The sequence below is a fragment of the Scyliorhinus torazame genome, chromosome 29, assembly GCF_047496885.1.
Source record: "Scyliorhinus torazame isolate Kashiwa2021f chromosome 29, sScyTor2.1, whole genome shotgun sequence".
NCBI classification, from domain to species: Eukaryota; Metazoa; Chordata; class Chondrichthyes; order Carcharhiniformes; family Scyliorhinidae; genus Scyliorhinus; species Scyliorhinus torazame.
In genome coordinates, this window is record NC_092735.1 from 23,921,674 (window position 1) to 23,947,842 (window position 26,169).

Here is a 26,169-nt window from a genome sequence, read left to right on the forward strand (position 1 = left end):
GGTGCGGTGAAGCAACAGTGCTAACTGTCCCCCCCCCCCCCCCCCCCCCCATCAGCTCTCCAGGCGATACGTTTCTTTGCTGGTTTGGGGTGAGTCAGCTGATCCGAGGGGCTGTAAGTTAGTACTATTGTTCCTCAGAAGGAGAAGAATCAACTAGGATCCGAGTCTAGAGTTGCCAATCCTCCAGGCAAAGCCTTGGGACTCTGGAAAGTGAAGATTAACCTCCAGGACACTTGTATGTGGCAATTCTGGAGAAAACCATATAAAAAATATTTTTTTTGTTATTTTCTTTGAACATAAGGGCATTTAAAAATATTGGAAATGGGAGAAAAATGTGTATTTGACTGACAGTCATTCAGCATCCCAATTGCTTTCCAATCATATTGAATGGCGGAGCAGGCTCGAGGGGCCAGATGGCCTACTGCTCCTAGTTCTTACGTAATTCTGCAACTTTACCACTCTGGTCTTAAATGGAACTTGCATTTGGGATCAGAAGGCACTTGTTTCAGACATGAATGTGACATGCATTCCCAGCTTCCTTAGCAGCAACTGGAAATAGTGTATGGGATCTGCTCAGAAGGCAGAATTGTGTGACTCCTCATCTGAACGACAGGCGCCTCTGACAAGTGCAGCACTCCCTCAGCACTGCACTGGAGTGTCCACTGGATTTCTGTGCTCAGTTCCCAGGGGGAACTTGAAGCCAGAACCGATTCAGCGGTCAGCACTACTGCCTCACAGCGCCAGGGACCTGGGTTCAATTCTGACTTTACGTGACTGTGGAGTTTGCACCTTCTCCCCGTGTATGCATGGGTTTCCCGGTTTCTCTCGCAGTCCAAAGATGTGCAGGTTGAGGAGGGGTTACAGGGATTGGGTGGAGTGGGCCCAGGTTGGGTGCTCTTTCACGATGGGCCGAATGGCCTCCTTCAGCACTGTAGACATATGGCAGTTTTTCCAGAATTTCCTATTTAAAAAAAACCCACAATGAAATACATCAAATTAGTTGTTTGTCTTTCTTTAATGACACTTGGAGGAGGAGGTGAGCCATCCCAGTTGTCTCCTTTGGCTCAAGGTGGGTGGAGGCCTGAGGGGCGAGGTGTCAAAGATAGCGGCGTGGCGATTGCAGCACACGCAGACAATTGCCCCGCAGTGGCGTCATTTCCTGTCCGTCGACGTCACAACGGAAGGGGCGGCGCCCCCCTACCCCGTGTGACGCAACTTCAGGCAAGATGGTGGCGCCCATGGATTGAAGCCGCCTGGAAGAATCTGGAAAGGTGGCGGAGCCTCGGCGCGGGTGACCGGGGGGCGGAGGGGGTGCGCGGGCCGGCTGAGCGCCCGTGCGGCCGGGACGGAGACCGTGCGAGGGGAGAGTGGGTAAGGTGCGCGCCGGTCGGCAGCATAATGAGGTTTTGTGACCCGTGGTCGGTGGCTTTGGGAGGAGGGGACGGCCATTTTGAGGCCGGTTCTCGGGGGAGGAGGGGAGAGACCGGGCGGCATTCCATTCCAGCTCCGGCCCCCGGCTCATCGAGCTCTGCGAAGGCCTGGCTGGGAATGGCGGCATCATTGGAAATTCTCACGCAGGCCCCAAGGGGGAGGCGCCTGACCAGAGGCACAGGGGTTAGCACTTCGGTCTCACAGCACCAGACGTGCTGGTTCGATTCCAGACTTGGGTCACTGTCTATGCGAAGTCTGCACGTTCTCCCCGTGCCTGCGTGGGTTTCCTCCGGTTTCCTCCCACAGTCCAAAGATGTATAGGTCTGAGAAAACGCACCAACCGATTTAAGAACCGCTTCGTCCCTGCTGTTACCAGACTTCTGAATGACCCTCTTATGGACTGATCTGATCTCTATGCATCTTCTCTACTGAGTACCCTACAAATGCTTCACCAGATGTCTAAGTATTTACATTGTGTATTTATCACATGTCCTATGTTTTTTTTAATGCACGGGACGATCTGCCTGGAGTGTACGCAGAAGCGTTTTCACCCCCCCCCCCCCCCCCCCCGTGCGACGAACAGCTCCTCAAACACGGTCACAAACCTTCCCCACCTTTTCTCAAACCTGCCTGCGCAGCCCCATAACTCATACTTTATCTTCTCGAACTGCAAGATGTCGTACAGGTCACCCAACCAAGCCACTACCCCCGGGTGGCGATGTAGACCGCCACTGCAGTAAAATTTGCTGCCATGCATTCAGATAAGTGAAGGCCATGACATCGGCCTTCCTCCTCTCCCATGAGCTCCAGTTTCTCTGAAACCCCGAATATCGCCACCAAAGGATCCGGGTCCTCCACCTCCTCCACTGTCCTGGCTAAGAACGCCCAGGATCTTCCCAATTTTTCACAACCCCAAAATATGTGCTTGCGATTCGCTAGCCCCTGCCCACAACTCTCACACTCATCTGCTACCCACTGGAAGAACACACTCATTCTCGCCTGAGTTATAAGCACCCTGTGCACTGCCTTAAACTGTATCAGGCTCATGCTTGCACAGGAGGAGGTCCCATTTACCCTATGTAGTGCCTCACTCCATGATCTCCAATTGATCTCCCCTCCCTACTTCCCTTCCCATTTCTCCTTGATCTTCATCACCCGGTCGTCTCCCTGCTCCTCCTCCAGCCACTTGTATAAGTCTGCTGTTTTCTAAATGTGTTACAGTTTAGCACATCTATAAAATCTACCATCGACCTCCTTTATCCAAAATTCTTTAAAGTCAGAGAATGGCAGGTAAAGATGTTAAAACCACTTCAATTCCATCATTGGAAGAAAGGTGTATTATGTTTCCAGGGGTTCCTCTTCCCCCCCCCCCCCCCCCCCGAGTTACATGGCTTGCTTCTTGCTGTTGTGTTTTTCATGTGCAGCACTCCATGTGTGGGTTAAAATGCTGGAAACACATAGCAGGTCACACTGCAATTTTAAACATTTATTCGTTCATGAGATGTGGGCCTTGCTAGCTAGGCCACTATTTGTTGTCCATTCCTAATTGCCCTTGGGAAGGTGGTGGTGAGCTGCCTTCATGAACCACTGCAGTCCATGTAGTGTAGGTATACCCACAGTGTTGTTAGGAGGGGAGTTTCATCCTGGATTTTGATCCTGTAACAGTGAAGGAACAGCAGTTTTTGTCCCAAATCTGATGGTGTGTGGCTTGGAGGGGAACTTGAAGATGGTGGTGCATCCAATCGCCTTGTCTTTCTAGGTGGTAGAAGCCACTGGTTTTGGAGGTGCTGTCGAAGGAGGCTCTGAGTTGTGATGCATCTTGTGAGCCGGTGGGTGGAGGGTGTGAATACTTATGGGAGTGCTGATCAAGCTTCGGCCTAGGCGGTGATGGAATCGTAATCATCCAGGCAAGTGGAGTCACTCCTAACTTGTGCCTTGTAGATGGTGGGCAGTCTTTGCGGAATCAGCAGAATTCCCAGCCTATGACCTGCTCTTGTAGCCACGGTATTTATGGCTTTTCCAGCTCAGTTTCTAGTTAATGGTAACTCCTCCAGGTTGTTAATAGTGGGGGGGGGGGGGGGTCAGCAATTCCATTGAATGCCAAGGGGAGATGGTTGGAAGGGGCAGCATGGTGACGCACCGGTTAGCACTGCTGCTTCACGCCGCCGAGGACCCGGGTTCGATCCCGGCTCTGGGTCACTGTCCGTGTGGCGTTTGCACATTCTCTCCGTGTTTGCCTGGGTTTCGCCCCCACAACCCAAAGATGTGTCGGGTAGGTGGATTGGCCAGGCTAAATTGCCCCTTAATTGGGGGGGGGAAATGAATTGGGTACTCTAAATTTTAGAAAAAGGGGGAAGTTGGTTGGATTCTGTCTTGTTGAAGGCGGTCATTGTCTGGCACTTCTTTCTGTATTGAGGTTATGGCGTTGCTGATGTATAACGCAGTTCCAGTGCAGCGGACATGCCAGTAACTTAGCTCTTCCCTTCATGTTTGCTGGCGGACCTGCTGTGTTTATTGCTGTTTTACTTGCAATGCCTGGGTAAATGTTTGTTTGAGTATCTGGGCATTGGAAAGCAAAGATGAGACAAGACCATCTGCTCCATCTACAGTCCCCTTGACAACACAGCCCTCGTCCGCTACCCCCACTGCCTGCCAGTGGTGCTAATAAGAGCAAGCGATGGTTCTGCTTTTCCCATTCGTAACCCCAAATGTTTCCGGTATTTTCTTTGCCACTTTGATCATTGCATGGGCGATCTTGAGATTTTCTTTCCTTCCAGATTGAGGTTCCTTCAAAATGGCGGAAGGTGGATCTGAGAGGAACAGGCACCATCCCAACAATCTGCAGGGTCTGCTGAGACTTGCCGTGGAGGCAGGGTCCGTGGGGGACACCGCTCCGGAATTGCATCCCATGCCAGAGGACGTAAGTTTGATTTCCCTTGACCCGCCTCCCTTTTCCCCACCATCCCGATGGAAGACAAGTCGGGTCACTTTGTGCTTGCATGCTGGCCTTTACTGAGCTAGCTAGCTTGCTGCTGTTAGCCTCGGGTGAAACGGAAACTGTGAGTGCAGCAAGATGCTGCACGGTGGAGGGAAGTGACGAGCGGGAATGTCAGCCCTCGCCTTTGTTTGCGGCCCTGGAGTGAGATTTGAAGGCACAGCGAGGTCTGGAGGCAGCAGGTATTGAGATTGGTGGCCAGTGAATAGCTTTCAAATCCTGGGGGAGGCAAAAGTGCAAAGTATCGGATGATCTGCAAGCTTTTTTGTCGTCTCAGTCACTCGAATCAATTTTCCCTGCCAAAAATGTTAAATTGTCTTCCCAAATGTTGACAGGCCGGCTTCCTATTTCCACTTTCTAATTATTCATACTTCCGACCTCTGCAGTCTTACCTGGCTATTATCTTCGCCTGAGATCTGTACAGACCAGGAATCAGGCCCGGGAGCTTGATGATTATGTCCCTCCGTTTAATCCTGCTCCGCTAACTGAGCGACTTCTTCAAAAGTTAATTTGCGCAACGTGAGTGCCGCAGGCTAGGACAGCATTTATTCATCATCCCTAATTGCCACTGAGAACGTGATGGTGAGCTGCCTTCTTGAGACGCAGCAGTCCATGTGTAGGTACACCCATGGTGCTGTTAGGGATTCCAGGATTTTGATCCAGCTACTGAAGGATTGGGAGTGACTTAGAGGTGAGCTTGCTGGTTGTGCTGTGCCTGCCTATTGTGTCCTACGAGCTGGTAGCAGTTGTGGGTTTGTCAGGTGCTGCCTAAGGAGCCTGCAATCCAATGTTGCAGAGGCTGCCTGTTCATCCATGCTGTGTGTGTTTTACTGTCATTTAATAATTTCTCTCTCCCTCTCTTCCCATAGCGGAGACAGTGGCTGCAGGATGCGCTGTCGGATGTGTTTAACGGACAACTGGATGAAGTGAAACAGATCAAAGATTGCCTCCAGATCCTGAATGAAACATCCGAGTCTGACCTGAACGAGGATGGGAGGAGGAGCAACGCACTCGATACTGTGGCGGATTTGTGTGAAAACCTGGATAATGCAAGAGGTAATTGATGTTGTCCTTGGGGCTTGGGAGTCATTTTCCGTTATATTCGGGCTCAAAGAAAAACTTGCATTTGTGTAGCGTCTTTGACAACTGTGGGGCGTCCCATTTCTTTAGAAGAGTGGTCACTGTTGTAATGTAGAAAATAATAGAGGGTGAGAACCAAGGCTGATTTTCTGTACTCTAGCCCCGGGTTCGACTGGGGATGGTTTACTAATGCCCTCTTTAGGGCAGCACGGTGACACAGTGGTTAGCACTGCTGCCTCACGGCGCCGGGGTCACAGGTTAGATCATGGCTATGGGTCACTGTCCGTGCGGAGTTTGCACATTCTCCCCGTGTTTGCGTGGGTTTCATCCCCACAACCCAAAGATGCGCAGGGTAGGTGGATTGGCCACGCTAAATTCCCCTTAATTGGAAAAAATAAATTGGGTACTCTAAATTTATATTTAAAAAAATTAATGCCCTCTTTGTTTTATTTAGATTTCTGTAAGCTATCGGGCATGCAGATGGTGGTGGAGCAATTCCTGGAATGTCCGGACCCTGAGCTGCGATGGCGAACAGCACACCTCATTGGCACGTGTAGCCAGAATAACCCCTTCGTCCAGGAGCATGTGCTGAACCTGGGCATGATGCCCAAACTCTTGGAGCTCCTGAACGGCGACAGCAGCGACATGGTTCGGATCAAGGCTCTCTTTGCTGTATCGTGTAAGTGGCACTGGCCTTGTCTGATCACAGGAGACAGTAGCTTTATTCCTCATAAGAATGTGAGGCAGGACAGCACAGTGGAGCAGTGGTTAGCCCTGCTGCCTCACGGCGCCGAGGTCCCAGCTTTGATCCCGGCTCTGGGTCACTGTCCGTGTGGAGTTTGCACATTCTCCCCGTGTTTGCGTGGGTTTCATACGCTGCAGGAAAGGATGTCCTGCGACAACGAATGAACGGACATCGTGCGACAATCGCCAGGCAGGAATGTTCCCTTCCAGTCGGGGAACACTTCAGCAGTCAAGGGCATTCAGCCTCTGATCTCCGGGTAAGCGTTCTCCAAGGCGGCCTTCAGGACCCGCGACAACGCAGAATCGCCGAGCAGAAGCTTATAGCCAAGTTCCGCACACATGAGTGCGGCCTCAACCGGGACCTGGGATTCATGTCGCATTACATTCATCCCCCACCATCTGGCCTGCGAAATCCTACCAACTGTCCTGGCTTGACACATTTCACACCTCTTTAACCTGGGGTTACCCCATCTCTGGATCTGTAAAGATTTAATCACCTGCTAATGCTCGCGTTCTAAGCATTGTCTGGCATCTTTGAATCTCAACATATATGTTTCTGGAACATACCTCTTCATTCACCTGAGGAAGGAGCAGCGCTCCAAAAGCTAGTGACATCGAAATAAACCTGTTGGACTTTAACCTGGTGTTGTAAAACTTCTGACTGGACTCAAAGATGTGCAGGCTAGGTGGATTGGCCACACTAAACTGCCCCTTAATTGGAAAAAATTAATTGGGTACTCTAAATTTATTTTTAAAAATAAGAATGTGAAGCTCTCTGCCCACTTCTAACTCCAATATTGATAGAAAGACTTGCATTTATATTGTACCTTTCGGAATGGCAGAATGGTTACAGTGCTGGGGGAGGCCATTCGGCCCATCGTGTCTGCACCGGCTCTCCAAAGGACCATCATGACTTAGTGCCTTTTCCCCAATGTGCACCCCTGCACATTGTTTCTATTCAAGTAATCATCTAAAGCCCTCTTTAATGTCTCGATTGAATGCCTCGCATTCAGAATGTCCCAACCCTCTCTGCAGCCAATGAAATTTTTTTTTTCTTCTTTTTTTCTTTCCAATTAAGGGACAATTTAGCGTGGCCAATCCACCCAGTCTGCACATCTGTGGGTTGGGGGGGTGAAACCCATGCAGACACGGCGAGAATGTGCAAACTCAACGCATACAGTCACCCGGGGCTGGGATCGAACCTAAATCCTCGGCTCCATGAGGCAGCAGTGCTAACCACTGCATCGCCATGCTGCACTCCAGTGAAATACTTTTGTAGTGTAATCGCTGTTGTGATGTAGGAATTGCGGCAGTCAGTTTGTGCACAGCTGGCTCCCACAAACAGCAGCGCGATGGTGACTATCTTTTGGTGATGTGGGTAAAGGCGCTATCAAATAACCAGCAATCCCAAGTTTTGATTATAGAATCATAGAATTTACAGTGCAGAAGAAGGCCATTTGGCCCATCGAGGCTTCACTAGCCCTTGGAAAGAGCACCCTCCTTAAGCCAACACCTCCACCTTATCCCAGTAACCCCACCTAACGTCTTTGGACACTGAGGACCACTTAGCACGGCCAATCCACCTAACCTGCACACCTTTGGTCTGTGGGAGGAAACCAGAGAACCCAGAGGAAACCCACGCAGACACGGGGAGAACGTGCAGACTCCGCACAGACAGTGACCAAGGCAGGGAATCGAACCTGGGACCCTGGAGCTGTGAAGCAGCAGTGTTAACGACTGTGCCATGGCTGATCTGATTGAAGACATGTCTGCCCTTGTGTGTGTGAGATGCCCTCTATAGAGGCACCCAGTCTTCACAGTTGAAGGATTGAGGTGAGCCTTTGGTCCAGGTATCTCCTATGCTGTGTTCATTGTTGCAACAGCAGTGAGTGCTTGTAATGCAGTTGGAAATGGGACTAGATGTTAATTTACCTCTCTCTCTCTCTCCTCCCATCTCTTTTAGGCTTGGTCCGCGAGCAGGAGGCTGGCCTGCTCGAGTTTGTGGACCATGACGGTTTCTCTGTGTTGATGAGAGCCATGCAGAGCGGCATTGAGAAGCTGAAGGTGAAAGCTGCCTTCCTGCTGCAGAACCTGCTCATCAGCAACCCGGAACACAAAGGTCAGAATTTGTCTTTAACGAAAGGTGTGTGTGTGTGTATGTGTGTGTGGGGAGGAACGGGGGGCGGGTGGGGGTGGGGGAGAGAGAAAATGCGTGGGACCCCAATCGACCTTGCCCTGACTACGAATGTGGTGCGATTTGGGTTTTTAATTTTATTTTCCTTTTTCCCATTTTTCTTCCCCTCCTCTGCTGAAGGTGCTGACTCACGCTGGGAGGCAGTTCCACATCGGTCGCTTGTCCCCAGTAAGTATCGGCAGGCAATTCAATCCTGGGGCACTTGTTAGATTAGCTCAACTCTGCCCTTGTTTCACATGCACGAGAGCGTATACACTTTACCAGCAAGAGTGGCTAAACACCAATTTAGGAGGCTTATTTATGGGCCCCCTTCCGATCCAGTTTTTGTTGAGGCTTGTGTTCCAGATTGAAATTAACTGAAGCAACGAAGAGGAGGCGGTGGCGTAGTGTTATTGTCACCGACTAGTAATCCAGAGACCCAGGGTTCAAATCCCACCACAGCAGGTGATGAAATTTGAATACATACGGGTGTGCAAACATATGAATTGAGACCCAGGAGTGGGGCCACTCGGCCCCTTCGAGCCTACTCCCCCTTTCGATAAGATCCTGGCTGATCTGATTGTAATCTCAGCTCCACATTCCTGCTGTCTCCCGATAGCCTTTCACCCCCTCCCCCTTGTTGATCAATAATCTATCTCGCTCTATCTTAAAAATAATCAAAGATTGGCAGCAGGGTGGCGCAGTGGGTTAGTCCTGCAGCCTCACGGCGCTGAGGTCCCAGGTTCGATCCCGGCTCTGGGTCACTGTCCGTGTGGAGTTTGCGTATTTTCCCCGTGTTTGCGTGGGTTTTGCCCTCACAACCCAAAGATGCGCTGGGGTGGTGGATTGGCCACGCTAAATTGGCCCTTAATTGGAAAAAATTAATTGGGTACTCTAAATTTATTTTTAAATGTTTTTTAAAATAATCTGAGTTTTTGCTTCTTCTGTCTTTTGAGAGTTCTACAGATTCACCACCCTCTGAGAGAAACAATTTCTCCTCATCTCTGTCTTAAGTGAGTGACCCCTTGTTTTTAAAAGTGCCCCCCCCCATCCCTCCAGTTCTAGATTCTGCCACAAGAGGAATAATCAGCTCCACATCCACCCTATCAATACCTCCTCAGGGTCTTAAAGGTTTTGAGCAATTCAATTTAAAAAAAACTACATTCTTTTTCCAATTAAGGGGCAATTTAGCGTGACCAATCCACCTACCCTGCACATCTTTGGGTTGTGGGGAGAATGTGCAAACTCCACACACACTGACCGGGGCCGGGATCAAACCCAGGTCCTTGGCACCGTGAGGCAGCCGTGTCGACCAATTCAAATTTTTAAACAAAAAGAAATCTGGGGTTAAAAGTCGAATGATTACTATTGTCATAAAAACCCGTCTGGTTCACTAATATCACCCAGTCTGGCCTACATGTAATAATAATCTTTATTGTCACATGTACGCTTGCATTAACACTGCAATGAAGTTACTGTGAAAATCCCCCAGTCGCCACATTCCAGCGCCTGCTCGGGTACACGGAGGGAGAATTCAGAATGTCCAATTCACCCAACAAGGACGTCTTCCAGAACTTGTAGTAGAAAACCGGAGCACCCGGAGGAAATCCACACCGACACTGGGAGAACGTGCAGACTCCGCACAGACTGTGACCCAAGCCGGGAATCGAAACCGGGTCCCTGGCGCTGTGAAGCAACAGTGCTAACCACTGTTGCCGACAGATTGGGCAAACATTTCTCCTTCCAGATTCACGACAGATTGGGCAAACATTTCTCCTTCCAGATTCAACGGTCAATGATGTTCAGGTTCAAAGGAATGGAGAGGCTCTTGCCAGATCTACACATTTGCTTTGGGATTTCTGTCTGTTATTCCTCCTCTTTCAATGCCAGAATTTGGAGACAGAGGAAGTTTCAGTCTGTGTGAATCTTCATTCGCACGAAGCTCACAGGATTGTGGGCGATTATTAACTGCCCCTCTGAAGTGGCCGAACAAACCACTCCGTTAAATGGCAATTAGGGATGGGCAATAAATGCCGGCCCAGGCCACATCCCATGAATAGGTGAAGTTGGGTGATGTCCCAGAGATAGAAATGGGAATTCAATGCAGAATGGTTTTACTTTGCGAATTCTAGTAAAAATGCTGACCCGACACACAGGCAAGGTTTTTGGCTTTCACCCAATTTGCACGCCACAGCTTTGGCATCAGTGTCGAGTCGTGGAACTGATGCTAAACCTGTTGGGTGACATTTGTTCCGGGTACCTGGATTGTGATGTTTCTTTGATAAGAGCTGGAACGGCAGCAGAAGTTTATTCCTTGTGTGCCGATGAGAACACGAGTCAAAGGGTAGCCAGTTCTTTGTAGAATGAGCAGTAGGTAACGGCAGTGGTACTCTTACAGAGCGGGAGGTTCCAGGTTTCAGCCCCCCCCCCCCCGCCCCCCGGGTGCTGACAGAAATACTCTTGTGTTGAAATGAGCCTCAGTTGCTTTGTCCTTCACTTCTCCGTTAACGCCCCCTGCCTCTCCCTTCATCCGGTTGGAGGTACATTTGGGCATCTAAGGCAGTTTGCGATGCCCTCTGTGTTCGCATAGCCCGTCAACCCTTCGACTAGAGCGATGCCTATTTGGTTGCAAGTTTGGGAGGGAGCTGACACATATGGAACTGCAGTCCAGCAAAGACCCAGTGCTTCAGGAAGGGCAGGGTGAAGAAACCGCCTCGGTGGCAGCATTGAGAGAGCAAGACTGCGTAGTGCTCTGCGGGGGATCTCATCAGTGCTCCGAGCAGTACGGACGACTGCAGATCCCAGGAGCATGATTTAACAATAGAACAACCGTATTGCTGAATAAAATGTCGCAAGGACATTGAAATGTTTCAATCCCAAGACTGGTGGATTAAAAGATTGTTGTTTTCCCTTCCTCCAGATGTTCTCTGCTCGATGGGGATGGTGCAACAGCTGGTCTCGCTCATTCAGACAGAACATGATCCCTTTCATGAGCATGTTCTGGGTGCACTTTGCAGGTAAATGGGACGAAAGCCTCCTTCCCCTTCCACTCTCTGACCACTGCCTGTGTTTTCTCCGTGGCTGCTTACTGTCTATCCGGCTACCCGCACGCATTCTTTGCACGGGGAACTCTGGCAGACTGTTTAACCACTGGATCCTGTTCTGTGCCCCATCACCACCACCAGGCTCTTTCCAGCTGTGGCCCCTATGTTAACCGGCAACAAGAGAGTTCAAGTGGGAGGTGACGTGTTTAGCCTGGCTGAGGTTGTGAGGAAGAGCCTTATTTGGGGGGGGGGGGGTGGATGATTTGATCAAGGTGTGCAAGACTGTGCCAGCTTCAGAGAAGGTGGGACAACACTTCCTGTTAGCTGATGTACAGCTAACCAAGTTAGCTACCTTCCCGTTAGCCACAAGGACTCGGGCAGTGTTTTTCAAACTTTTTTTCCAGGGACCCATTTTTACCAACCGGCCAACCTTCACGACCCACGCTGGTCGACCCACGCCGGCCGACCTTCGCGACCCACGCCGGCCGACCTTCGCGACCCACGCCGGCCGACCTGCGCGACCCACCATTTTCTCTTGCATTGTTTGTTGCTATCAAAAATGGAGGAAATGGTTTTGGGTCCCTTTGGCCCCCCGAACCTGGGGGAAAAAAGGCTGCGACCATATTTTTTAAAAATGCGGCCGCACTGCACATGCGTGCCCGATCATCGGTGCGCATGCGCATAGTTTTGCGCATGCGCATCGATGATCGGGCACACATGCGCAGTGCAGCCAAATTTGTTTATCTGTTCTAGGCCAATTTGAAGGCCATTCGCAGCTGGCATTATTAAAAGCCGGTTGTTGCGCGCGGATTTGCACGATCGGGAACGCTGCGACGGACGGCTCCGACACCCGCCCGCGACCCACCCGCAGGTATCGCCCCTGAGTTTGGCAATGCCTGGACTGGAGGACAGAGGTTTAAGGATTTGAGCAAGAGATGAGGGGGGGCGGTGAGGGAGAAATTTTTAAACCTTGCGACTGGTAATGGCTCAGAACTCGACTCGCTGCCGATGAGAGAGTAGTGGAAGATGAGACGGTGAATTATTTCAGAAGAGGATTGGATGGGCACTTGAGGGAAAATAAATTTGCCTGACTCCAGGGATAGAGTGGGGGGCGAGGGGGGGAGGGATGTGTAGAAGCCAGGTATTTCTAATACAACTAGTATAGGTAAAAGATAGCTGTTTAAGCATAAATATTAAGCCCCGGTTTTAAATACCCACTTAAAATGAGGATTTCAGCACCCATAACCTCAGGTCACGACAAAACACATAGCTTCAACAGAGGCACAAAAAGCCTGACACATGCATAAACTAATTGGAGATAAAAACAACATTTTCACTAAGATATTTTCAAAGACAGTTTGACATTAAGAAATGAGCTGTACCAGTAATCAGATCAAGGGCGAAGTAGACACCATAGCAACATGAAGGCACCATTGTTCACAATGGAGATAACAGCTAAGTCAGCAGAAGACCAGTTTTTGCTGGTAAAAGATAAAGCAGAATATCGCATTCCATAACATGCACAAGTATTCAGACATGAAACAATTAAAACTAATGTTGCACATTGAAGATGGACGGCTTGCCGTCAAATCAAATGTGTTTGAGTCTAACCCAAACCAATCAGGGTTATATTGGGGTGTGATTAGATGACTTAAGACAGATATGAAAGGGTAGAACTGAAGACGTTTCCCCCACCATTTTTGTGTGTGTTTTGTTCTGTGTTTTTGAGTGTGTTTTAGTTTTTGTTGAAGATTAGGTTTAGGTAGACTAGCTCTCTCTCTCTCTCTCTCTCTCTCTCTCTCCTTTCCTTGTTTCATTTTCAGACTTTGACTTTTAAAAGTTATTGTCGAGCTGTCTGCCTAGGCAAGACGACAATGTCTGTGATTCTCTGAAAGCTTCAAATTGTCTACAAATTGCCTTTTAAATGACTTTCAAATTGTAATCAATAGAAGACAAATAAAACAATTCCTATTGGCACCTGAGAAGTTTTATCTTAAATTTCTACTGAGTTCCAGTAATCGCAACGTGCTGCTGGTAACCGAATAGTAGGAATACTATAAATTCCTCCAACTTGGCGTAGTCGAATACTAGAAATCTTTCAGGGTGGGGCTGAGTGGATTGCTCCACAGAGAGCTGGCACAGACTCGATGGGGCGAATGATCACCTCCTATACTGCAATGGTTCTCCAATTTGGGATGTTGGAGGTACAAGCGGAGGAAGAAAGGGCCCCTCTGACTCTTTCCCCCAACTCAAAATAATGTCATACAAGGAGTAGTTGTCTCTACTCGTTGGAGTTTAGAAAGATGAGGGGGGACCTTATTGAAACTTACAGGATACAGCGAGACCTGGGTAGAGTGGACATGGAGAGGATGTTTCCACTTGTAGGAAAAACTAGAACCAGAGGACACCATCTCAGATTAAAAGGGACGATCCTTTAAAACCGAGATGAGAAAGAATTTCTTCAGCCAGAGGGTGGTGAATCTGTGGGACTCTTTGCCGCAGAAGGCTGTGGAGGCCAAATCACTGAGTGTCTTTAAGACAGAGGTGGATAGGTTCTTGATTAATAAGGGGATCAGGGGTTATGGAGAGATGGCAGGAGAATGGGGATGAGAAATATATCAGCCATGAGTGAATGGCAGAGCAGACTCGATGGGCCGGATGGCCTAATTCTGCTCCTATGTCTTATGGTCCAGTTGTACACTGTCCCTTCTTCATTGCTTTGCTGGTGAAGGTGATTGGGCCCAAATCTACACCCACAAGTCTTCCTTTATGCAGGGCTTCTCATAACCTCTGAGGTGAGAGCAAAGCTGGAAGTAAAAGCACTTGCTCAGTGATGGAGGTTTATAAGGGGATTTTTCAGGGTTGAGAGAGGTAGCAAGATCAAATGAATCAGGAAGGAGGTTAAAAGGGATGTACGTAGTGGCTGAATGATTGGTCTCTGATAAAGGAGGTGAGGGACTCCAGAGTTAGGGAAATTGTGGGCTTTGAGCTTAGGATGTGGCTGGGCAAAAATGTACTGTGGGGAGGGAAGAAGGGAGCTGCCAAAGGTAGGTATATGGAGTTAGGCCACAGATTATCCGTGATCTCGTTAAATGGCGGGACAGGCTCGAGGGGCTGAATGGCCTCCTGTTCCTATGTTCCCAACTAACTTTGGGTAGGGTCAGCCTGGGTTCTATGGCCACGTGCTGTAAGATTCCATGAAAAAGGACAGGAAAAGGCCAGAGGCCACACCAGGAGTATTGCAGTCTTGGCCTCCTTATCTGAGGACGGATGTTCTTGTTCTAGAGGGGAGTGTAGCGAAGGTTTACCAGACTGTTTCCTGAGAGGGCAGGACTGACGTATGAGTAGATATTGTATCGGTTCGGATTATATTGGCTGGAGTTCAGAAGAATGAGGGGGGATCTGATAGAAACCTACAAAATTCTAACAGGACTACTCCGGGTAGATGCAGAAAGGATGTTCCCGATGGTGGGGTGTCCAGAACTAGGGGTCACCGTCTGAGTATACAGGGTAAACCATTTAGGACGGAGATGAGGAGAAATTTCTTCACCCAGAGAGTGATCGAGCTGTGGAATTCGTTACCACAGGAAGTAGTTGAAGTCAAAACATTGCATGTTATCGAGAAGCAGTTAGATACAGCACTTTTGACGAAGGGTTCAAAGGGTATTTTTGGGAAGGTGGGATTAGGCTATTGAGTTGGATGATCAGCCATGATCATATTGAATGGCGGAATGGGCTCGAAGGGCCGAATGGCCTCCTCCAGCTCCTATTTTCTATGTTTCTAAATAAAATGAAAGTGACGAGAGGGATCTTGAAGTCCATGACCTGGAGACAGGTATGCGAGGGTCCACGGGAGAGAACGTGGACAAGCGGTTGTGGCGCTTAGCATAGAATCCCCACAGTGCAGAAGGAAGCCATTCGGCCCATCGAGTCTGCACCGACCATTCAAAAGAGCACCCTACCCTGACCCAATCCCCGCCCTATCCCGTAACCCCACCTAACCGTTGAACACTTAAGGAACAATTTATCATGGTCAACTTGTGCCAGGAGACAGAGGAAAAGAGCCTTTGAGAAATGATTCTCAAGAAATGACAGTGTGGGTGAGGGTTTCCGCAGCACAGGGAGGGGGAAAGTGGGCTTTATAGGGCTCAGGTGGAGGACGGGGACTTAGTTAGTGACAGGGCACGCCTGGGGTAGCAAAGTTGTGTCGAGGCAATAAAACACCCGGCCGCAGCAAACATCTGCTCTGGGAGGAGCCCCCGTTTGAAATCCTAGAACTGCAAAATGTGTTTTGTTAGGAGAGGCCCTCTTGTTGTGTTTTTCGATTGGGGGAGGGGTTTTGCCTTTAGGTTTTTGGACTCTGCGTCACTGGTCACTCCAGCAATTGAAAAATGAATGAAATGACTTTAATCTAACCCTTTTGACATTATTTTGAAACAAAAGGAAGTTGATTGCGTCTCTCATAGTTACTGAGGGTCAACAGCTGACCACCAATATTGAATAGATACCTAACTTTTTCCAATAGCAAAGAGGTAAGTGTGGCAGATACTTGTGAAATGCCCTGCAGCCAGCTTGCCTGTTTTTAGTTGATGACCTTTCCATGAAGAGATCATTTGGGTGTTAACCCATTGCATGCTTTTTTTTCCCAGCCATGCGCAACGCCCATTTTCCACCCCCCCCCCCCCCCCCCCCCCCCCCCCCCAGTGCGGAAGGGAGGGTTATGTACGTCACGGGGTGCCTTGTCCTGATTTCCCAGCCTGAGTGACTCCGGATATTTCTTCCCTCTGCAGCCTGGTGACGGATTTCCCTCGTGGAGTGAGGCAGTGTCAAGAACGGCAGCTGGGTCTAGAGGATATTCTGATTGAGAGATCACGGATGCTGAAAGATCAGGAGGAATTTCAGGCACGTATTCATTCGCTGTCTTGGGGGGACAGCCTGGTATTGGGAGCATGTGCTAGTCCGTGATTGCAGGGGTTCCCGAACTGTGGGCCGGAGCGCCCCCCGCCAGTGGGGTCACGTGACCAGCAGTTGGGGTGGCGAGCTCCGAAGATCGATTGTGGAGCAGAGACTTGGATTTGACAGACCCGGGATCGGCTATGAGGCCCCTTTAAATGTGCCTTGGTTGATTTAACCTGTGGGCGTGGCCTAGTCCAACGAGTTCTGAGACCCGATCATTGCCGCTGACAGAGGCCAGCAAAATTGTCGGTGTCTTTGTTGCTCTTTGTGATTGTTGAAACCCCACCCTGCTCAATAACTCACCCTCCAATTTTTACTCTAGGGTCGCACCATTAAAATGGCGATCACTGTGTATCCTGCAAGGCAGGATAGGTCCCGAACAACAAGCATACAATATTCATGTTGATTGTGTAAAACCCCATCTGGTTCGCTAATATCCCTCCGGGAAGGAGGTCTGCCGTCCTTACCCGGTCTGGCCTACACAGACGACACCCACAGCAATGTGGTTGATTCTTAACTGCCCCCTCAATTAGGGATGGGCAATAAATGCTGGCACAGCCTTGGTGTGTAAGCATCCTCAGGCCTATTTTGGGGAAAGGGGGAGAATGCACTCGGTGCTGGAAGGATGTTCAGTGGCAGCTTTCAAAGAGGGAATTGGATAACGGCTTGAATGGGCGGAAATTGCAGAGAAAGGGCGGGAGAACTAATTGGATCGCTCTGTCAAAGAGGGGGCACCGACTCGGCGGAATGGCCTCCGCCCCGTATGATTTCATTTTGGGGTCAGCGATGTGTGTAGAGAATCTGTGATGATGACAGTTCGCTAGACCGACCCGTTGTTATTTTTTTCTTTCCCCCCCCCCCCCCCCATGGCCAGCCCACACCCGGGGCAGTTATGTCAGCAGGAGCCTGATGCTGGTTTGCCACTCATAGTCATAGTTATAGAAGTTACAGTGCAGAAGGGGGCCATTCGGCCCATCGAGTCTGCACCGGCTCTTGGAAAGAGCACCCTACCCAAGCCCACACCTCCACCCTATCCCCATAACCCAGTACCGCCACCCAACACGAAGGGCAATTTTTGGACACTAACGGCAATTTTAGCATGGCCAATCCACCTAACCTGCACATCTTTGGACTGTGGGAGGAAACCGGAGCACCCGGAGGAAACCCACGCACACACTGGGAGAACGTGCAGACTCCACACAGACAGCGACCCAAGCTGGGAATCGAACCTGGGACCCTGGCGCTGTGAAGCAAGTCCCTCCCAAATGGGCACCTATTTGCCCCAAGGCTGAGTATTGTGCATTGGGGGGGGATCTGGGGCTAAGTGGACAGGCAGTGTGCTTCCAGGTGGATTTGTTTGGAAGTGCTGCATCCAAAAGAAAGTGTAAGACTTGACTTTATGCAAGTAGGTCATTTGGCCCCTCAATGCTGCTCCACCATCTCTTAAGATCGTGACTGATCGGTTTGTGTTTGGGGTTCCACATTCCCATCTACCCCCAAGAACAGTTGGATCCTCTTGCCCAACAAGAATCTTATCTCCCTCCGCCTTAAAAATATTCAGTTACACCCCCTGCCCTCTCTTGCCCGCTTTCTGAGGCAGAGAGTTCCAAAATCGCACAGCCCTCTGAGAGAAAATAATTCTCATCTCTCTCCTAAAAGGGCGATCTCTAATTTTAAAACAGTTCCCCCGAGCCCTGGACTCGCCCACAAGAGGAAACATCCTTTCCACGTCCACCTTGTCAATACTGTTTAGGATCGTATAGACTTCAATCAAGTCACCCCCGCACTCTTCTGAACTCCAGTGGAAACCAGCCCAGTGTGTCCAGCCTTTCCTCATAAGACCACCTGCTCATTCCAGCTCTCAATCTAGTAAACCTCTTCTGAACCACCTCCAACACATTTACATCCTTTAATTAAGGAGACCAAAACGGCTCACAGTCTCACCAATGCACTGTATATCTGAAGCATAACATCCTTACTTTTGTGTTCAATTCCACTCGTAATAAAGGATAGCATTCTATTAGTCGTCTTAATTTGTGCCAGCACACTAACTGTTGTGACTTGCGCATTAGGGCCCCTAGATCCCTCTGCAGAGTGACTTTTCGGATCTTAAGTTTCACTTTCAGGTGCATGTCTACAGCCAATGAAGTGCTTCGCAGGGACGATAGTGACGTTTAAGGGGCATCTTGACAAATACATGAATAGGATGGGAATAGAGGGATACGGACCCCGGAAGCGTAGAAGATTTTAACTGTACTTTCCTTTGTTCTTTGAGGTGTAGGTGCTGTTCTAATGGAGGAAAATTGGCAACCAATCTGGGCACAGCAAGGTCCCGTAAATGGCAGTGTGATAATGACCAGATGGTCTCATTTTGTGACGTTGGTTGGGGGATAAATATTGGCCAAGATGCACGGTGTCGTGGGACCTTTAACACCCGCCGGAGAGGGCAGACAGGCCTTCAGGTTAATGTCTCCTCTGAAAGGCGGCACCCTGGACAGTTTGGCACTCGCTCAGCTCTTCACTGGAGCGTTGGCCTTGGTTTTTATTCTCAGCTGCTGGAGTTGGGCACGGAACCAGCACCTTCGGACTCCCAAGGCAGGAACGCTACCAACAAAACCAGAGCTGACGGTCTTGAATCCTATCCAGAATTGAAATGAGCAACATCGGCCAGAGGCGGGTCTTTGATCTGTGCGACAAAGTGACTACGAATAGCATCAGGGCCGCTGTGCTGCGGCAGGAGGCAAGAAAATCACCTGGGTTTCTCATTCTTTGTTGCGATTCAGTGGCTCACCTTTCAAGTTTTAATGCACGTGTGCGCACACCTAGGAATATCTCCTTGGTTGTGACCGTTTTATTTCCCATTGTGTCCACTTGGGCACTTTGGTGTTAGATTTGCAGCCAGGATGACCCTGTACCCTGGCAGCAGTCGGCTCCCACGGTTGAAGATAAAGCTGAGGGGGGGGACAGAGGGAAATGTTCAAGCTCCCAGCAACGCTATACAGTAACTGCACCATGACCTTGCAGATTGGACACTCCGGAGGTAGATTGTTTGCTTTTCATTGTCTCGGAGACGGTCTTTGTGGATGATCCCTCGTTTTCAGCTTTTCAGGCTCTGTGCTTTGCTGCCAGGGGCCAGAGTCACCCTGACTGCAAATCCCTCCCAGTGATGGGAATAAACGTTCCTGCCCATTTGTATTCTGTTCTCCGCCTGAATCGTTCTGCCATATTCAAGGCAACTTCCCGTCTTCCGGTTCTAATGCAGCATCCACACATGACACATGAACCTGCTAGACACAGATAGTCCTACCATGTGTTTGTATAGAATCGTATATAACTTGCAGCACAGAATCAGTCTGTTCACAGCAGCATGCTCTGTCCCTGCTTGATCTAACCCTTCTGTTCGTTTTTCCTTCATATCTTTGGACTGTGGGAAGAAACCGGAGCACCCGGAGGAAACCCACGCAGACACGGGAAGAATGTGCAAAGTCCACACACAGTCACCCGAGGCCAGAATCAAACCCGGGTCCCTGTCGCTGTGAGGCAGCAGTGCTAACCACTCTGCCACAGCGCCGCCCCTGTCACATCTAGCAATAATTTTTTTAAAATAAATTTAGAGTACCCAATTAATTTTTTCCAATTAGGGGGGCAGTTTAGCGTGGCCAATCCACCTACCTTGCACATCTTTGGGTTGTGAGGGCGAAACCCACGTAAACACGGGGAGAATGTGAAAACTCCACACGGACAGTGACCCAGAGCCGGGATCGAACCTGGGACCTCAGAGTCGTGAGGCAGCAATGCTAACTACTGCGCCACCGTGCTGTCCCACATCTAGCAATAATGGTGAGTTCCATTTTCTAACCATTCTCCCGGTAGCGAGGTTCCTCATTAATTCTTGTTGCTAACTTTTGGTTGGCTCTTAAACGTTGCCCGTTGTATCTTTACTTAATTTGCTCTGTTTCTATAACCTTTGCTCTAGAGTCGCCAGGTATCTTTATAATACCGCCACGAGGTTCAAGTTCCAGTACTGATCAATAACTCAACACACCAATTAGTACGATTCAAATCAAAACACATTTATTATACACAGTAAATCACTACTCATGCATAAACTCTACTTTCTAGACTATTCTCTATCACTAAAAGGCCTATACTTAGCTTCGGAATTGGCCCACCAGGTCAGGGGAACAAATGGCCTTTCGTTCGATCTGAGTCTGTAGGATTCAAAAGCTGGTATTGACTGGTAGCTAGGAGCGCCTATCTCGTAGCGTGCGTTGACTGGAGACTTACTTGGTTGATGCGGTAGCTTGGGCAGTTCACTCTCAAGGGTTGATTCGAGTTGCTGAGTGACTCAAGAAGGACAATTTGAACTTGGGGACTCTATTTTATAGTCCCCAGGGGCTTCCCGCCCCTTTGGGCGGACCCCATACCTGGTTCCAAGTGATTGGATTACGTTCCGATCACTTGGATCGATTTCTCCAACACTGGAGTTGTTCCCTGATCGCTGGGCGGTCCCTGAGTGTCCGTTGGCCTTCCTTTGTCTTGGCTCCTGCTGGCGCCGAGGAGTCTGGCTTGGCCTTATTCACCTTAAATGTTTCGATTGTTCCCGGGGATTGCTCATTAGTATGCAGATGGCTGTGAGTTTCAGTGCTGTCTGGGCTTTTGCAAGTTCTAATACACAGGATTTCTGCACTTGCTAGTTTTTGCCTGTGTTGGCTGAATTTCCCTTTAGTCTTTGCGGTTCTCCAGTTTAAGTCAGGAAGTGGCCAACCCAGGTGGCTACACTCTCTATTGGATTTATTAAACTATCTTATTACTCATGGTCCCAACGTTTAGACCTCCCCATCTGGAAACATCTCTATCTACTCCAAGGAGCCCCTTCAAACATTTAACCACCTCCGTCAGGTCACCCCATCGGTGGTCTCTTTCTACCAAAATAAACCTTGGGCTGTCCAGGCTTTCCTGCTAATTGGAACCTTCCTGTTCCAGTGTTCTGCACTTTCTCCAGTGCCTCTATACTCTGCAATGTGGAATTTAAAAACATTTTCTTTGAAAGTCGATAACTTGCTTTCATTGGCTAGTGGAATTTTCTCAACCGGCTGCAAACCTTTTCCCACAACATTTAAATTTCAAAAGAAACATTTCTAACCATTTTTTTAAATTTAAAAAGGCGTCGTATTTTTGCTGGAGGCTTTACACGCATCAGCAATATCAGGAGACGCCTGCTGGTGCCGCTGCTGGGCCAGGTCCTTCACAGTCCCAGAACGTTATTCAGCTTCTAAGCAGTGAGCAGGTTAATGTTTTTGAAGTGTGTAGATTGTGTCACGCGCTGCTCTATCTCCACAGTGCTGAGGTCCATTTGAATTGTCCGCCTCATGAAAGAAACTGAATACCTTTTCATTGGATTGAAAAGCCAACTCTAATCCCTTTTCAATATTTACAAGCCCACTCAGCACTTTACTAAGGACCCTAACCACCAGCTTTGGTGCCTCGCGTGTGCTTCATGAGTTATTTAATCTTGGTCAGGGGTGGTAGCATTAGGTCACGGTGAAGTTGGGCTCAGTACCTGGAGCCCCTGGGCGGGCTTTCAGATTTTTATTTGTTTTTAACAAAGCGTGTAGTGACGTGGGGGGCGGGCATCGCGCCAGCACCAATGGGGCTTGGAATTCAAATACACCCCTGTAAACATAAGGTTATCCAAAGTTCTGCTGCTCTGTCTTAACTCACATCGGGTCCCTGTCAGCTGCGCCCTTGACCCTACCTCGGCTCCCAGTCGAGCAACATTACGACTTTTGCATTCTTGTGTTCAGATCCCTCAAGGACCTCACCTTTCTCTTCCTCCGTGATGTCTTTCAGTCCCCACAACCCTCCTGAGATCTAATTCTGGCCTCTTGTGCACCCCTAATTATAGTTGCTCCACCATTGATGGCTGTGCCTTTAGTTGTCTGGGCTCTTAAATTCTGGAATTCTCCCCCCTCCCACCCAATCCTCTTGACTTTCCTTCTTTTAAAATGGTCCTTAAAACCTTCATCTTTAATGTCACTGGACTAGTAATCCGGAGGCCCCGGAGAATGCTCCGAGGATGTGGGTTCAACTCCCACCATGGCAGCGAGCGGAATTTTAAATTCAATGAATAAATCAGGAATCGAAAGCTAGTCTCATCTAATCCCATCGATTGTCGTGCAAACCCATCCGGTTTACTCATGGCCTTTAGGGAAGGAAATGTGCCGTCCGTTGCTGGTCTGGCCTACATGTAATCTTAATCATCTTTATTAGTGTCACAAGTAAGGGCAGCACGGTGGCGCAGTGGTTAGCACTGCAGCCTCACGGCGCTGAGGTCCCAGGTTCGATCCTGGCTCTGGGTCACTGTCCGTGTGGAGTTTGCACATTCTCCCCGTGTTTGCGTGGGTTTCGCCCCCCCCCCCCCCCCCCCCCCCCCCCCACAACCCAAAGATGTGCAGGCTAGGTGGATTGGCCACGCTTAACTGGAAAGATGAATTGGGTACTCTAAATTTATTTTTAAAATAATAATATTGTCACAAGTAGGCTTACATTAGCACTGCAATGAAGTTACTGTGAAAATCCACTAGTCACCACACTCCGGCGCCTGTTCGGGTACACAGAGGGAGAATTCAGAATGTCCAATTCACCTAACAAGCACGTCTTTCGGGACTTGTGGGAGGAAAGCGGAGCACCCGGAGGAAACCCACGCAGACACGGGGAGAACGTGCAGACTCCGCACACAGTGACCCAAGCCGGGAATCGAGCCTGGGACCCTGGAGCTGTGAAGCAACAGTGATAACCACTGTGCTACCGTGCCGCCCATGTGACTCCAGACCCACAGGAATGTGGTCGACTCTTAACTGTCCCTTTGAAATGACCCGAGAAAGCCGTTCGGTTCAAGGGCAATTAGGGAGGGGCAACCAATGTTGGCCCAGCCAGCAACGCCCATATCTCATGCCAGTCTGTTACAGCAGATGGAAAGCAGCAAACCTGATCAGTTCGGAACACCAAGGAACCAAAGCTGGACACTCGAATATTACATAAAATTGGGAAACACCAGAATCATATGAGAATTTTCAATAAAATGTATTGATCAAGCTTTTGGTCATCTGGCCTCAATCCCCATATGTGGCCCATGATTATACTATGTTTTATAATGTTGTGAAGCGCCTCTAGAAGTGTCATTGCACTGAAGGTGCGGTATAAATCGAGGTTGTTGTCTTTGAATTTCCAGATAATACCCCTCAAGGCTTGTCAATGACGTGTCCATTTTGGCAACATACCGGGGGGGGGGGGCAGGTAATACAGTGAAATCCACGGCCTCCAGGAGGAGGCGGGGAACTGAGACAAGATAAATAAAATGAATTCTGGTCTGACTTTAATGTTTTTACAGGAAGAGTTGGAGTTCTGTGAGCAGCTCCTCAGAATCTGCTTCAGCCAGCCAGAGGAGAATGGGATGGATCGGTGATTATCTGCAATATAGATCGTCCTTCTGACGCTGCGTCATCGGGGAGAGGCTCGTTCCAATGGCTTTCCTGCCACTAGGAATCTGTTGAGGCTCAGAAGCTTGACGTGTTTCGAATCAGCCTATATATTACACCTATATAAAAAAAAAAAATAGACTGTTTAACAACCATTTATTTAATCTTTTCATGTTGGTCCCAGGTCACAACGTACCTAGACATTTCAACGCATCCGAAACAGCATTTCCTGGCTACCCCTCGGAACGAATCCCTGTTCCATGTCCAGGTTTTTTTCCCCCCCATTCACTTCCCTTCGCTGGTCTGGTTCGATAACTACAGACGACAAGTTGTGACTAGCACGTTTTTACAATTTCAGTTGCTTGCTGTCTCCTAAAACCTCTTCCGGCGCGTGTGCTATTCAGCCATTGAGAGACGTAGCGAAAGGCACAGATTAGCGTCTGCTTTTTTCGATAGAATTCCTCGCCCAGTGGAACTGCAATGAGCCAGTGTGTTGCGATTTGCCTGCATCAACCGCCGCTTTGTTTTTATACCCCCCCACCCCGTCTCCTTCCCGTCCCTGGATGGATGTGCAGCTTGTCCGAGTGGCTGTCAATGCCCTCGGGGTCTTGATCCCATGAATGTTGATGTGACGTACGAACCCACGCGAGTGACTTCAAAGTGGTGAAACTGCTGAATGTCCAGACATGTCTTGATATCGAGACACCTTTCACTGCACGCTGGTCTGTAATGTGCTCACCGTAGCAATTACTCTCGTGGAAATATGAGAAAATGTGGGGGGTGCGGAATATGAACGGTGAATTTTATTTGGGGGAGGGAAGAGATTTTTTTTTTAAACCTTATTACCTTGCACACACATCTTAGCCTTCGAGATGTCCTGGAAACTGAACACGTTAATTGGGAAGTGTGTCTGGAATGGCGGGATGATGTGATTCATTAGAGCGTCGATGACCACAGAGGGTTGCTGATCTGCTCCGCCTCTGATGAGGAGCTGTAGAGTGAGCTTCTGACCCACAGCTCTAGGAGTCAGGTGCAGCTCTAGTCGCAGGGGATCCTGTCGGACTCTTTCAGGCTGCATGGTGGTCCCAGTGCTGACCCAGGAAGATGCCAAGCGAGGTACTTATCGCTCCACACAGCAGCATTCTAAATTCAGAAGCATGTTTTTAAAAAAATAAATTGAGTGCGCCCAATTTTTCTTTTCCAATTAAGGGGCAATTTAGCGTGGCCAATCCACCTATCCTGCACATCTTTTGGGTTTGTGGGGGTGAGACCCACGCAGAAACCGGGAGAATGTGCAGACTCCACATGGACTGTGACCCAGGGCCGAGATCAAACCCGGGTCCTCGGCGGCAGTGTTACATGTTAAAGGACTGAAGGACAGGCTATGATTGTAATAATGGTGTCATTTTGTTGGGTCTTTTTGTGTGTTGTGTGTGTTTTTTTTTTTTTTTGCTGCAAAATGTTAAGATTCCAATTCTATGATAGGGGAGGGAGTAGGAAATTAAAGTGAGATTTGAACATGTTCCAATCCATACTTTAGTGTCGATGTTTGAATGTATTTCTTACATCTGAACTTCACCTGTGTCTGGAATGGACAATCACTTTGGACCCACTGTTCAATGGATGATGACGAGCTCTATAATAAGCAACAGCTTGCATTTATATAGCGCCTTTAACAAAGTCAACTGTCATGAGGTGCTCCACAAGGAGGAGTGTTATCAGACAAAATTTTACATTTGTTGAAAAATTGGTTTGGAAATAAATATTTTAAAGTTTTGTTTCACTCCGTGCTATTTAGCTACATTTTCTTCATTTCCTGCTCAGCCTGTTCCTTTTCTCAGTTGACATTTCTGTCGCTCAAGTAGCATCTGGTTGTTTATCACCACCAAGCCAGAGGCCTGGTTGGCTCAGTCGAGCAGGACATTCAGCCACAGCCTGAATGGACCAAATGGTCTCCCTGATTTGCATTCGAGATCACATACCATTCAATCGCATTCCTACACCAGATTCCTGAACATGGGAGCAGGAGTGGGCCATTTGGCCCTTTTGAGCCTGCTCTGATGATCTACCATAACTCCACTTTCTTGTGCTATCCTCAGTCTCCTGAGAAACCTGTCGATTTTGGTAGTGAACGCAATCTATGACTGAGCTACCACAACTCGAGTAGAGAATTCCAAGGATTCACCAACCTCAGTGAATAAATTCCTCCTCATCTCAGTCTTATTCTGGGACTGCGTCTCCTGGTTCTGGACCAGCCGGGGAAAC

General features: G+C 49.0%; 1 protein-coding gene across 5 annotated transcripts; it reads left to right on the top strand.

Annotated features, from left to right (window-relative positions):
* Positions 1 to 1,173: 1,173 nt before the first annotated feature.
* Positions 1,174 to 25,687, top strand: hspbp1 (HSPA (heat shock 70kDa) binding protein, cytoplasmic cochaperone 1). Of its 5 annotated transcripts, none has more exons than XM_072492212.1 (9): positions 1,174 to 1,271; positions 4,209 to 4,351; positions 5,296 to 5,482; positions 5,961 to 6,185; positions 8,214 to 8,369; positions 8,565 to 8,612; positions 11,344 to 11,440; positions 16,258 to 16,373; positions 23,821 to 25,687. In XM_072492212.1, exons 2-9 carry the CDS (start codon positions 4,226 to 4,228, stop codon positions 23,889 to 23,891), a joined length of 1,026 nt encoding a protein of 341 aa, XP_072348313.1. In that variant the 5' UTR covers positions 1,174 to 1,271; positions 4,209 to 4,225; the 3' UTR covers positions 23,892 to 25,687. The 5 variants fall into 5 exon arrangements, with proteins under 5 accessions (XP_072348313.1, XP_072348311.1, XP_072348315.1 ...); XM_072492210.1 differs by having other exon boundaries at positions 1,195 to 1,371; XM_072492211.1 differs by having other exon boundaries at positions 1,205 to 1,376.
* Positions 25,688 to 26,169: the final 482 nt, after the last annotated feature.